Raw genomic sequence first — 15,526 nt, forward strand, 5'->3', positions numbered from 1 at the left:
AGGATAAATCCAGGGAGAAACACGCCAAGACACATATTAATCAAACTATCAAAAATTAAATACAAAGAAAAAATATTAAAAGCAGCAGGGAAAAGCAACAAATAACATCCAAGGGAGTCCCCATAAGGTTAACAGCTGATTTTTCAGCAGAAATTCTACAATCCAGAAGGGAGTGGCAGGACATATGTAAAGTGATGAAAGGGAAGAAACTACAACCCAGATTACTCTACCCAGCAAGGATCTCATCCAGATTTGATGGAGAAATTAAAACCTTTACAGACAAGCAAAAGCTAAGAGAATTCAGCACCACCAAACCAGCTTTACAGCAAATGCTAAAGGAACTTCTTTACACAGGAAACACAAGAGAAGGAAAAGACCTACAATAACAAACCCAAAACAATTAAGAAAATGATAATAGGGACGTACATATCGATAATTACCTTAAATGTAAATGGATTAAATGCTCCAACCAAAAGACACAGCCTGGCTGAATGGGTACAAAAACAAGACCCGTATATATGCTGTCTACAAGAAACCCACTTCAGACCTAGGGACATGCACAGACTGAAAGTGAAGGGATGGAAAAAGATATTCCATGTAAATGGAAATCAAAACAAAGCTGGAGTAGCAATTCTCATATCAGACAGAATAGACTTTAAAATAAAGACTATTACAAGAGACAAAGAAGGACACTACAGAATGATCAAGGGATCAATCCAAGAAGAAGATATAACAATTGTAAATATTTATGCACACAACATGGTAGCACCTCAATACATAAAGCAGATGCTAACAGCCGTAAAAGGGGAAATCGACAGTAACTCAATAATAGTAGGGGACTTTAACACCCCACTTTCACCAATGGACAGATCATCCAAAATGAAAATAAATAAGGAAACACAAGGTTTAAATGACACATTAAACAAGATAGACTTAATTGATATTTACAGGACATTCCATCCAAAAACACTTTCTTCTCAAGTGCTCATGGAACATTCTCCAGGATACATCATATCTTGGGTCACAAATCAAGCCTTGGTAAATTTAAGAAAATTGAAATTGTATCAAGTATCTTTTCCAACCTCAACGCTATGAGACTAGATATCAATTACAGGAAACAAACTGTAAAAAAATACAAACACGTGGAGGCTAAACAATATGATACTAAATAACCAAGAGATCACTGAAGAAATCAAATAGGAAACCCAAAACTACCTAGAAATAAATGACAATTAACATGATGACTCAAAACCTATGGGATGCAGCAAAAGCAGTTCTAAGAGGGAAGTTTATAGCAATACAATCCTATCTCAAGAAACAAGAAACATCTCAAATAAACAACTTAACCTTACACCTAAAGCAATTAGAGAAAGAAGAACAAAAAACCCCCCAAAGTTAGCAGAAGGAAGAAATCATAAAGATCAGATCAGAAATAAATGAAAAAGAAATGAAGGAAGTGAAAGAAAAGATCAATAAAATTAAAAGCTGGTTCTTTGAGAAGATAAACAAAATTGATAAACCATCAGCCAGACTCATCAAGAAAAAAAAAGGAAAAGACTCAAATCAATAGAAATAGAAATGAAAAAGAAGAAGTAACAACTGACACTGCAGAAATACAAAGGATCATGAGAGATTACTACAAGCAACTAGATGCCAATAAAATGGACAACCTGGAAGAAATGGACAAACTCTTAGACAAGTACAACCTTCTGAGACTGAACCAGGTAGAAATAGAAAATATAAACTGACCAATCACAAGCACTGAAATTGAAACTGTGACTAAAAATCTTCCAACAAACAAAAGCCCAGGACCAGACAGCTTCACAGGCAAATTGTGTCAAACATTTAGAGAAGAGCTAACACCTATCCTTCTCAAACTCTTCCAAAATATAGCAGAGTGAGGAACATTCCCAAACTCATTCCACGAGGCCACCATCACCCTGATACCAAAACCAGACAAAGATGTCACACAAAAAGAAAACTACAGGCCAATATCACTGATGAACATAGGTGCAAAAATCCTCAACAAAATACTAGCAGACAGAATCCAACAGCACAATGAAAGGATCATACACCATGATCAAGTGGGGTTTATCCCAGGAATGCAAGGATTCTTCAATATATGCAAACCAATCAATGTGATACACCATACAGACAAATTGAAGGATAAAACCATATGATAATCTCAATAGATGCAGAAAAAGCCTTTCACAAATTTCAACACCCATTTATGATAAAAACCCTCCAGAAAGTAGGCACAGAAGGAACTTACCTCAACATAATAAAGGCCATATATGACAAACCCAGAGCCAACATCATTCTCAATCGTGAAAAACTGAAACCATTTCCACTAAGATCAGGAACAAGACAAGGTTGCCCACTCTCACTGCTATTACTCAACATACGTTTGGAAGTTATTGCCCACTCTCACTGCTATTACTCAACATACGTTTGGAAGCAATCAGAGAAGAAAAAGAAATAAAAGGAATCCAAATCAGAAAAGAAGAAGTAAAACTGTCACTGTTTGCAGATGACATGATACTATACACAGAGAATCCTAAAGATGCTACCAGAAAACTACTAGAGCTAATCAACGAATTTGGTAAAGTAGCAGGATACAAAATTAATGCACAGAAATCTCTTGAACTCTTATACACTAATGATGAAAAATCTGAAAGAGAAAATAAGGAAACACTCCCATTTACCACTGCAACAAAAAGAATAAAATACCTAGGAATAAACCTACCTAAGGAGACAAAAGACCTGTATGCAGAAAATTATAAGACACTGATGAAAGAAATTAAAGATGATACAAACATATGGAGAGATATACCATGTTCCTGGATTGGAAGAATGAACATTGTGAAAATGACTATACTCCCCAAAGCAATCTACAGATTCAATGCAATCCCTATCATACTACCAATGGCATTGTTCACAAAACTAGAACAAAAAATTTCACAATTTGTATGGAAACACAGAAGACCCCGAATAGCCAAAGCAATATTGAGAAAGAAAAGTGGAGCTGGAGGAATCAGGCTCCCTGACTTCAGACTATACCAGAAAGCTATAATAATCAAGATAGTATGGTACTGGCACAAAAACAGAAATATAGATCAATGGAACAGGATGGATAGCCCAGAGATTATCCCACGCACATACGGTCACCTTATCTTTGACAAAGGAGGCAAGAATATACAATGGAGAAAAGACAGCCTCTTCTATAAGTGGTGCTGGGAAAACTGGACAGCTACATGTAAAAGAATGAAATTAGAATACTCCCTAACACCATACACAAAAATAAACTCAAAATGGATTAAAGACCTAAATGTAAGGCCAGACGCTATAAAACTCTTAGAGGAAAACATAGGCAGAACACTCTACGACATAAATCACAGCAAGATCCTTTTTGATCCACCTCCTAGAGAAAGGGAAATAAAAACAAAAATAAACAAATGGGACCTAATGAAACTTAAAAGCTTTGTACAGCAAAGGAAACCGTAAACAAGATGAAAAGACAGCCCTACGAATGGGAGAAAATTTTTGCAAATGAAGCTACTGCCAAAGGATTAATTGCCAAAATATACAAGCAGCTCATGCAGCTCAGTACCACAGAAACAAACAACCCAATCCAAAAACGGGCAGAAGACCTAAATAGACATTTCTACAAAGAAAACATACAGATGGCCAACAAATACAGGAAAAGATGCTCAGCATCACTAATCATTAGAGAAATGCAAATCAAAACTACAATGAGGTATCACCTCACACTGGTCAGAATGGCCATCATCAAAAAATCTACAAACAATAAATGCTGGAGAGGGTGTGGAGAAAAGGGAACCCTCTTGCACTGTAGGTGGGTATGTAAATTGATACAGCCACTATGGAGAACAGTATGGAGGTTCCTTAAAAAACTAAAAATAGGGCTTCCCTGGTGGCTCAGTGTTTGAGAGTCCGCCTGCCGAAGCAGGGGGCACGGGTTCGTGCCCCGGTCCGGGAAGATCCTGCATGCCGCAGAGCGGCTGGGCCCATGAGCCACAGCCATTGAGCCTGTGTGTCCGGAGCCTGTGCTCCGCAACGGGACAGGCCACAACAGTGAGAGGACCACATACCGCAAAAAAAAAAAAACTAAAAATAGAACTACCATACAACCCAGCAATCCCACTACTGGGCATATACCCTGAGAAAACCATAATTCAAAAAGAGTCATGTACCACAATGTTCACTGCAGTTCTATTCACAATAGTCAGGACATGGAAGCAACCAAAGTGTCCATGGACAGATGAATGGATAGAGAAGATGTGGCACATATATACAACGGAATATTACTCAGCCATAAAAGAAACGAAATTGAGTTATTTGTAGTGAGGTGGATGGACCTAGAGTCTGTCATATAGAGTGAAGTAAGTTGGAAAGAGAAAAACAAATACCATATGCTAACACACATATATGGAATCTAAAAAAAAAAATGGTTCTGAAGAATCTAGGGGCAGGACGGGAATAAAGACACAGACGTAGAGAATGGACTTGAGGACACGGGGAGGGTGAAGGGTAAGCTGGGACGAAATGAGAGAGTGGCATGGACATATATACACTACCAAACGTAAGGTATATAGCTAGTGGGAAGCAGCCGCATAGCACAGGAAGATCAGCTCGGTGCTTTGTGACCACCTAGAGGGGTGGGCTAGGGAGGGTGGGAGGGAGATGTAAAAGGGAGGACATATGGGGATATATGTATACGTACAGCTGATTCACTTTGTGATACAGCAGAAACTAACACACCATTGTAAAGCAATTTATACTCTAATAAAGACGTTAATAAAAAACAAACAACCTAATGAAAGAAGTCTTTGTAAAAAAAAACCACGTGGGAGGGGAGGGGAAACAATCCACATGAAAATCTGTTCTGTTTCACCAGCTATGCATCCTTCCCCTCCTAAGATCATATATTCCACAGTTCCTTAGAGATTTTTCTAAATGATTACATTGTGTTTCAATCTTTCCTATTCATCTTCCACGCCTCTGTTACTTGTTCACTGGGAGTGAAATGGAGCAGAACCCTGTGTTCCCTGCCCCCCTAAGTCCTCAGCCTGGTTTTGTCTGTGGAAAAACTTTAGCCAAAGAATAAGTTTAATCAGAGAAGTGAGAAAATTCAGAAACAAAGCAAAACAGTCAAAGGAGGACAAGTAATAACAATTTAGTCATTAAGCATAGTCAAGGACCTTTAGTTCCTTCTTAAGGGCTTCAGATAATATTCTGAGCCATATCCTGTGAGCTGTCTTATAGACACTGAAACCTCCACCAGGTGGAAGAAGTTAAGTGCATGATGACCAGACTGTAGCCATGACATAAGCTGCCACAATTCCGAGAACTGGCCTCAAGGAAATGGGAACAAACCGACCCTGGAACTGAAGATTAAGTGTACCTAAAACAATCAAGATGACGCTGGTCAGACCACCGATGACCAATTTCAAGATGACGGCCAGAGCTGACTGTACTGTTTCTGCATGTAGCCCCTCCCTCCACGTATAAAAGCTCTTGCCCACTGGGTGTAGGAGCGGGGTGTTTTGGCCTTTGGACAGGTGTCCACCCTCCCACCCAATCCTGGTTGCTGGCATCCAAAACAAAGCAAACTCTCCTTTCCACCAACCTTGCCTCTTTATTGGCTTTCGAGCGGCGAGCAGCCAGACCCCACTTTCAGTTACAGGAGGACATAGCATTAAAAGTAGGATGGGGCTTCCCTGGTGGCACAGTGGTTAAGAATCCGCCTGCTGATGCAGGGGACACGGGTTCAAGCCCTGGTCCGGGAAGACCCCACATGCCGCGGAGCAACTAAGCCCGTGCACCACAACTACTGAGCCTGCGAGCCACAATTACTGAGCCCATGCGTCACAAGCACTGAAGCCTGCACGCCTCGAGCCCGTGCTCCGCAACAAGAGAAGCCACCGCAACGAGAAGCCCACGCACCGCAACAAAGAGTAGCCCCCGCTCGCTGCAACTAGAGAAAGCCCGCGTGCGGCAATGAAGACCCAACGCAGCCAAAAATAAAATAAATAATTTTTTTTAAAAAAGCATGATGCACTTTGAGGTCAGAGGTACCTGATTCACAGCTCTGTCACTTTCTGTCATGGGCACTTAAGCAAGTGCTTAATCCTTCTGAGACTCAAACATCCCGAACTGGATTGGCAAACGAGACTTGTGGGAGGGGCCCTACCTCATGGGGAAGTTACTGGAGAGTGGACAGAGGAGTAGAGAGTCCATCTGTCTTAGAAGAGGAGAGACCACGAGATCCTGCTGGAAGCCTGGCACTGCCGGGCTCAGCCCTGGCAGCAAGGAGAGGGGTAAGCAGAGTTCATTACTCACGGGACTCCAATCTCGAAGATGTTGTTCTGGATCAACTGCTTCCCCAACATGATGATGCTGAGCTGAATGCACAGCTCCATGAGGCAGCCCCCAGGGGCGCACTGCAGGAGGAGAAGAGGAAGGACGGGGCGGTCAGGCCAGGCGGGGCTCAGAGGGGCAAGGGCGCGAACTCAGCCAGCCTGTGGAGGCCGCAAGGATTGGGGCAGGGCGGGGCAGGGCGGCAGGGGCACCTACAAACCACTAGCCTAGCCGGGCATGAAACACCAGGGGCTCCACTTGCCTCTTCCATGCGGTAACCGTCAAACACATAAACGTAGCTTCCAGGTCTGCCCACAAACCTGAAACGGAGAAGTGCGGGAAGAGTTAGGGGAAGAGAGAGGGAGTCAGGACTGCCTGAGGGCGTGTCTCCTGAGTGGCCCAGCCACTGCCCGATGTTGTTCTTGAAAGGACTGGCCAGGGTGGGTGCTCATCACCGGGAAGGAGTTCCTACCTGTTATCAGCTAACAATCACCCACAACACGTAGGGTTCACCTCTTGATTTTTAGTTTTTATAGGAATATAGTTGATTATAGTTGATTTACAATGTTGTGTTAGTTTTTGCTGTACAACAAAGGGAATCAGTTATGCATATACATATATCCATTCTTTCTTAGATTCTATTCCCCTATAGGCCATTACAGAGTACTGAGCAGAGTTCCCTGTGCTATACAGTAGGTCCTTATTAGTTATCTGTTTTATATATAGTACTGTATGTGTCAATCCCAATCTTCAATGTATTCCTCCCCGCCCCTTACCCCCCGGTAACCATAAGTTTATTTTCTACATCTGTAACTCTATTTCTCTTCTGTAGATAAGTTCATTCGTAGCTCTTAACGTGGTCAAATTCCAAGGGGAGGGGATTGACGCTGGGTCTGGAATGGGGCTGGGGCACTCTGTGCGCGCGCGTGTGTGTGTGTGTGCGTGTGTGTGAGAGAGATCATTTCAGAGCCTAAACACAATGAAGTCTGTATTGTCTCCAAGTGCACTGTCCTGCACCTTTTTCCCTCAGCTCGTGTCAAGAATCGAGTTCTGATTGCAATTCCTCCATGAGGGCTTCTGATTTCCCAGAAAACGAAGGCCAAGATGGACTAAAGTTGCAAGTGGAGATTCCTGGGACCAGAAAAGAAAAATCCAGACTTCTTACTGAAAATACTTAGAGGAATGGAAGAAGCCTGCCTCATTCCTCTTCTAAGACCTAAGAGTCTATTTTATTGGGGGATAAGAAGATTGAGCCAATGGGGGAGGCAGAGAGGCACTAGCCAACCATGGAACCAGAGAGGTCATCAGAAGAATCCCACTTTCTTGAAATGTCATCCCCTCACCCATCTATTGAAATCCTACTTGTCCATTTGAGGCTCAGCTTGACTTTCCTCCTTGGTGAGGTCTCCCTGTCTCTGTTCATCATTAAGTGTTCCCCTAATACTTCCTTTGCACCATTTTTATGGTACTTACTGCAGATTACACTGTGCTGTTACCAAGACTACCACAATCACTATTTATCACCCAGGACTGTTATATAGTAAAGAATATGACTGGTCACTGTCCCTGATCCCTGGGAGGAGCCTCTAAACCCTTGGAATTTCCTGATAGGAGTGTCTTTGTTATTCATGGTGGGCCCCTGGGACTAGACCTAAGTTTATGCTAATGAGATGACTCAGGATGGGGAGGCCAGTGCCAGAAAGACCAACCAGGTGATCAGAGAGTTGGGGCTTTGATCCCAGGAAAAGCAGCCGGACCTCAGCTCGGGGAGAGGGACTGCAGACTGAGTTCCATCACATGAGCAGTGCTTCATTCAATGATGCTTGTATACCAGGACCCCAGCAAAAACCGTGGACACTGAAGCTTGGACGAGCATCCTGGTTGGTGACGCACATGGACGTGCCAGGAAACTGACATGCTGAGGACATCCTGAAGACACGGGAGCTTCTTTTCAGGATTCTCCTAGACCTTACCCTACGTGCCTCTCCCGTCTGTCGCTTTGAATTTGTATCTCTTTGTGATAATAACACCCTAATTTTAAGAAGAGCTCATTCCAAGCTCTATAAATTGTTCTAGTGAATTATCAAACCCAAGGGGTTAGTGGCTGTAGCCAGTTGGGCAGACCCATCAGTGGCCTGAGAGCCCCAGAGCTTGCAGTACTGTCTGAGGTAAGGGCAGTCTTGTGGGAGACTGTGCTCCTCATCTGTGAAGTCCACACTAACTCTGAGTAGTTGCCATCAGACCTGTATTGCAAGATCTAAGAGCCACTGGCTAGACATGAAATTCCCTCCTATCACAGCCTCCAAGTTGAGAGACACAAATTCCTCTAAGACTAACCCTTCAGGGCCCAGAGCCGAATCACTGCAGAGTTTCCCATGTTAACAGAATCTGAAGATGCTAATCCAAAATGATTTAGGGCAGCCAGGTGGCAAAGGGAGTGGGGAATGGGGCCAAGGGTGTAAACTGACAATGGAGACAGGCTGACTCCAGTGGAGGGCTCAGTCTTCATGACCAATTGCCCTTCCATGTGTGGCACCGAGATACTCACCTCCCCTTGAAAAAGGCCACATAGAAGATGGGTGAGTAGGCATTGACAAATTTTAGCAAGAAAGCCTTGAGTACCAGGCGCTCTTCAAATGTCTTCTCTGTTTTTGGAACCTCTGAAAGAGAAGAGCAAAGCGGATCAGACTGAGAGACAGATTTCTCACCTCTCCAGAGTTGTGACCCTGTGACGTGAGCCATTATCTGTCAGTTTACTCCTTCAGAGTAGAAACTAAGAGATCCATCTCTCTCGCACCTTAGAACTGACTTCATCTGGGAAGTCCCAAGCGGTGTTCCAGGTAGTATGAGGCTACAGAAGGCCAAGCGTACATACGATCATCACCTGTCTCTTTCTGCTGCCCTCCGCTTACCCACGCAAGCAATGGTTTCACACTGGGCTCCTCAAAGAGGGATCTGGGCAAGCAGAACATCCTCCCGCCACCCTTGCTTCATCAAGAGGAAGTCAGCTTTCACCTGCATACTTGACACTTCTACGGAGATGTTACTTGAACATCCCTGACAGAAAGCCCTGTTAACCAGTGAACAGAAGTCAAGAAGCAGTAAAAGCTTGTCTAAGGAGATTGCCCCAGGCATACATGAGCCCCCAGGCACCTGTGGCCCTGGGAGGGGACTTGAGAATGAGGAAGCTTAGTGATTACCATCACTATTGTGATCCTGGCCTTGATTTTCCCCTAAGGCTGAAAGAAGGGAAAGTGAAGAGTTACCCGTTCTGGTTCCCATGAGAAATGCGGTGTCAGTCCTGGAGAGCCAGCAACACTGGAAACTTCTTCATTCTCCAATCTCCCCTCCATCCTAAAACCCACTTGAGTTCACTGATGGTGGCAAACAGTCCTAGAGGCCCTGGCAGGCCATGCTGAACCCACAGAGCTCCCAGCCCCTCTCAGCTGTGTGTTGAGGGGTGGGATGATTTGCTTGTTCTGTTTTGCTACAGAGATGGTTGTAGGAGCAGATTTTAGCATCAGACATATTTGAGTTCAAATGCTAGATGTAATTAGAGAAGTGAAGTTATATAAAAAGGATAATGATACCTCCTTCACAGGGTTGCCCTGAAGACACAATGGGAATGCTCATAGAGCACTCGGCCAGGTGTTTGGCACATAGCGGACCTCAGTAAATGATGTTGTCCTAAACATCAGCAGCAGCAGCATCACGGTCATCACCATCACAATCATCATCACCACCATCATCACCACCATCATCATCATCACCATCATCATCATCATCATCACCATCATCACTACCATCATCATCACCATCATCATCATCACCATCATCACCATCATCATCACCATCAACATCACCACCATCATCACCATCACCACCATCATCATCACCATCATCACCACCATCATCATCATCACCATCATCACCATCATCATCACCACCATCATCACCACCATCATCATCACCATCATCACCATCATCATCACCACCATCACCATCATCATCACCACCATCATCACCTTTATCACCATCATCATCACCACCACCATCATCATCACCATCATCACCATCATCATCACCATCATCACCATCACCACCATCATCACCATCACCATCATCACCATCATCACCACCATCATCATCACCACCACCATCATCACCATCATCATCACCACCGTCATCACCACCATCATCACCATCACCATCATCACCATCAACATCAACATCACCACCATCATCATCACCACCATCATGCAGGTCCAGCAGCTCTGCTTTCCACAGCACAGTTGGGCCATCACAGGCTGGATGTCTGTGCACATGACTAGCCCCCTGAGGTTCCAGGCATCATTTCCATGTGATTACTGATCACTTTCTACCAATCGACGGAGAACATGGCTGGTACGTGATCCTCCTGGCAAGAGGATTCTGCTGGCAGAGATCACCCATAGGTGATCCACAGAACCACAGCCCAAGCTTTCTGAGGTCCTCCAGACAATTCTGGCAATAGCATTGCCTGCTAGGGAGTCTGGAGACATCATCATTAATTCTACAGGAGATGAGGTTGGAAAAGTCTACCATGATATCCCTCAGCCAACAGATGGCTTTGTGGTTTTCTCCTTCCTACCACACATGGACAGACACATGTGCAACCCCATGGATAAAAGTGCTGGGCAATCGCACTGCCGAGCCCAGCAAGCATCTGGATAATGACTTGTACTCACCATTTATGGTTAATACTCCCACTTCTGCCAGCTCTTCTTTAATTTCCATATGTTAGCAAAGCCCCTTCAAACTTTAACCTAGAAGGCCTTCCCCTCCCTGCTACAAATCCTGCCCTACAAAGAGGCAGGACCACCCTGTTGATTTATACTCATCCTGCCCTCCCCGAGCTCCAGATCCACATCCACTTCTTCAACCTCTTTCCGCTCTGACTAAAGAAAACGATTCTGAGGCGCAGGTGGAAGTGCCTGCCATCGAGTTCTAAGGTCACTTTCGGTTTTAAGATCTCATAACTCTGAACCCTGAAGTGGCTATTAACCTCATCGCCTTCCCCACCCCCATCCCACCCGCCCCCACCATGTACGGTTTGGATGGCTTTTTCACAATGAGTGAGGTCAGAGAGATACATCTTCTGGGGGGAACACAGCTGGTGTCAGATGTATAGTACTCTACTGTGCACGTTTATTGAGTTAATGAATGACATGACGTGACATGAAAAAAACATTATTTGGAAGAAGTAAATACTGAAGTATTTGTCATTTACTAAAAATTCCCTGTCACATGACAAGGAGGGCAAAGCCTAAGGAGGGACCTTTGTCTGTTGGGCAGGATAACGGTATGAAGATATGAGAGGAGCAGCCAGAGAGAGTTAGATTCCCTAGTTAAGAGAAGAGACAGGGGTGCTAGAGGTAGATGCAGGGCCCAAAAAAGGCGAGAGCCAGGGCTCTGGGAGGGGGAAGGGCGGAGAGGGGGATGGGGGGGGGCTGCTGCGTGACAAGTGGGGGGTGCCTGGTTGAAATGTCCATTAATTTCTGCTGTGTAATTTGTAGTGTGACCCCCTCATTTGCCTCTCCATAGACTCTCCAGGAAAGACTCACTACAACTGCATTCCTTATCAGTGTCAAAGAATCCTGGATGGGTTCTTAGGGGAGGGATGTGCCAAAGGGCTGAGTCCGACTTCAAGATGAGCACAGGGGCGTGAACAGAGGCTCCCCGCCATACCCTGTTGTAGCTGGGTTACAAAGCAGAGAGACTGGGGACAGAGAGGCAGAGAGAAAGGAGGAAGGGGAGGAGGAGAAGGGGAAGGAGGAGGGAGGGAGGGAGGGAGGGAGGGTAGATGAAGAAAGTCACCGCCTATCAGTAAACGAAGGACGGGGCAGCCATCGAGTCATCAGCCAGTGCAGCCACCCTGGACTGTGCACCCTGAACTGAATCCAGAACGGAGCAAAGCAGGACACTGACCCTAGATAGTTAAGGTGCATATCAAAGAGGTGATTTCAATGAGCCCGGACTCTTGCATCTTCTCAAACTTAGAAAATCGCTAAATTCATTAACTTGTCTGTTTTTCTTTAACTAACAGTAATCTTTCGATGGTCCAACTACCTGGTTTTTGTTGCAGAAATTCCTGTGTATCCTGGCTCCCCCCTCACCTCTTCCGAGCAGTCCCTCAGAGCTACCTGAGAGTCTGCCTCCCGGGCTTAAGTAATCAGAAAGTCCACTGAATAAAACATAATGCTCAACTTTTAGGTTGTGAATTTTTTTTCAGTGGACGGAAGGAAGGAAGGAAGGAAGGAAGGAAGGAGGGTGGGAGGGATCTCTTTCAACAGGAGTTTGAGCCTCCGCCTAACCAATTCAACAATAACTTAATAACATCTTGTGTCTCAATTTTAAATATTTTGGGGGCAAGAAAATGAAAACTGAGGTCACCTCAGTTTTCAGGTAATCAGGTCTGAGGATCTAAAAATTTGGAAAACTCACCTTGTAAATGTGGCTAGAAGGGGATTAAGGGTGAGGTACAGAGAGGCACGTGTCCTTGATTTTCTTTTATAATTGCCTTTGAACTCTTTGTATGCAGATCCCCCAATCCCTACAGGAATTCCCTCTAAGTTCTCTGGAAAGAGAATCCAGTCCCTTCAGAGCTCTTTGCTCCAACTGGAAATGAGTGCCTTCCTTCCTCCATCCTGATAAATCATGGGTCTGATTATTACTTATTATGTTTATTTCTAAAAACAGCCTGTGCCTATGCTTTTAAGGCCATGAGCCACCATAAATAAGGGGCATTTCCAATAAACAATCCAAATCCCCTTGATAGGCCACTGAATCAGTCGAGGGTCCCACAACAGAGAAGCTCTGCGGCCATGCTGGGTGCTTTGCTGAGAGTTCTGGGGAAGTGGGGGGGGGAGGGTCCCAGGGAACGCGGCCCTGGGGAGGGAGAGAACGGGGGCCCTGGAGCTCCCTGCGAATTTGGGTCTCTTTTTTTTTTTTTGACTGAAGTATAATTAGCTGATTTACATACAATATTGTACCATCTTAGAATAGGTCTCTTCCAACAGCCAACATGACGAGCCTCGCCCACCTACGACAGTGAAACAGAACAGGTTTTTCAGGGTCCTTTTGGGGTGGGATGATGTCTACAGCACAGTTAGGGCACTTCAGGACACTGGGCACCATCCCCTGATTGGACACAGAATCTGGAGTGGTCCCAAACTGAGCCCATGAGAAAATGGACCAGCCTTGTGTTTCATAAAACTCCAAATAAAGTGTCTTTAGATATCAATTGCTATGGGGATGGAGAGGAGGAGAGTCAACATGGAGACAGTGTGAGAAGGGAGAATGCAACCCCTCTCCAGCATTCCCAGGCTCCTGAAATCTCACCTCCCCCAGGAAGCCACCCCAGGTTGACTGCAGGCCATTGAGAGTTTCACCTGCTCACCACCAGCTGGAGCAGATTTCGGACAAAGGGCAAACTCCAGGACCAGGAGAGACCATCAGAGAATTCCTGTGTGGCGCCCTTACCCAACCCCCTTTCTTTTAAGTGTTAAACCTCTGACGCATTGTGTCATGAAAAAATATGAGTATAAATGACCCAGCTGTAAACTGCCTTGGAAAATAATTAGTATGAAAGCCCAAGCGAGTCTCAGGGGGCCAGCTCAGAATTCCAAGTCCCCAGAGCACCATCCTCGTCATATGGAAACAGCACGGCGGGCAAGAGGATGTCGGCTGCGGAATCGGAATTTTGGAAGAGCAGCTCATCCTAATGGGTGTCCCTGACCATCCAGCATATACAGAATGACGGCGACAAGACAAAAAGGCGACATGCAGGTGTGAACTTCAACCAGTTCCAGCCCTGGCACGGCTCTGGGAAGGACGGAAGCTGCGTCAGAAAGCAAAGGCGCCACAGCGTCCCCTGCCTCTCCCCCAGGACAGATCCAGCTTTTACAAACAGCAGTGTTTCCTGACAGCCCAATCCTCTGGCCTTCCCTCTGTTTGTGTGTGTGGGCAGGTGTGTGGGTTTGGGGGTGGAGGTGATCCCGGCCTCCTGTGTGACGTTGTTGCCTTGTTTATGCCATGGGGAGGGAATCACCCTGGCAGAAGCCAGCGAGCTGGATAACCAGGCAGCCAGTGCATTGTCCCAGGGCACTGAGCGCCCCAGAGCTGGAGATTACGGGTGGGTGCTCCTGAGATACCCCTGGAGCCCTAGAGAGTCTCTAAGCACAGGGGCCCCACCCTTAGAGTCAGGAAGATGACGGCTGCCCCCAGACAAAGGGACGGGAGGCCTACTGTGCTCTAGCAGCCCGGCCCCAGGTGACAGTACATTTTAAGGAAAGGGGACACAAAAGGGAGCAAGCACCTGCAGAGAGAGAGGGAGACAGACAGAGAGCAGCGCTCTGTTACAGGGCACCCCTGAGAACTCCAGCACGCTGCGCAACACTTGACACGGGGTCCCCGTTCACCTGTTCCATCCGCTCTATGGGATGCTCTCCTCGTGGCAATGAGGGAGCAGGGAGAGAACAGGTCGGTGTGCCCGGGTCACAACCGCAGACACAACACCAGTGGGGTCATCCGGCAAACACACTTGCTGGTCTAGAAACCGAGCCCCCAGCGAGCAGAGGTGGAGTAATCCCATCTCAGTCCATCCCCTGGTGTCTTCCCAGGGGAAGATCACCCAAAGGGAATGTTTTTACCTTTGCCATCATTATCTTTTTTTTTCCAACAAATGTCCACCTGGTGACCATTGTGTGCCAGACACTGGGTGCTGGGAATACAGCCGTGCGCCGGATCAATGAGCTCCCTGCCATGTGGTGCTTACGGTCCAGAAGAGGGAGGGGGGCGTGTCGGAGGGCAGTGAGTACTGACGGAATCCACAGGAAGACGAGAAGCGGGAGGAAAAGGTGACAGGAAGACTGTTTTAGTCGGAGTGGCCAGGAGAGGTCTCTGAATGAGGAGCTGGGGGCAGGGGTGGAACAGACAGTCCCGGGGGCCGGGGCATTCGGAGTGACGAGAAAGTATGAGGAAGAGGAATGGAGAGGAAGGGGTTCTGCAGCCACTGGAAGGACCTGAGATTCACGGGACACACAGTGGGAAGTCTCCTTACGGGTGAGGCAGAGAGATGCTGAGAAGGACCCCAGGAAAGGAAGCG

General features: G+C 46.0%; 1 protein-coding gene across 1 annotated transcript in view; it reads right to left on the reverse strand.

Moving 5' to 3' along the window:
• Positions 1–15,526, reverse strand: part of ANO2 (anoctamin 2) — a 332,095-nt gene that overhangs the window by 53,441 nt on the left and 263,128 nt on the right. Inside the window, exons 17-19 of the mRNA XM_060024145.1 lie at positions 8,930–9,041; positions 6,644–6,701; positions 6,364–6,464 (exon numbers count right to left, since the gene is read on the reverse strand). Coding sequence (XP_059880128.1) covers positions 6,364–6,464; positions 6,644–6,701; positions 8,930–9,041 — 271 coding nt within the window. The remainder of the gene's footprint in view (positions 1–6,363; positions 6,465–6,643; positions 6,702–8,929; positions 9,042–15,526) is intronic.

This window comes from Delphinus delphis, chromosome 11 (assembly GCF_949987515.2).
Source record: "Delphinus delphis chromosome 11, mDelDel1.2, whole genome shotgun sequence".
Lineage (NCBI taxonomy): Eukaryota > Metazoa > Chordata > Mammalia > Artiodactyla > Delphinidae > Delphinus > Delphinus delphis.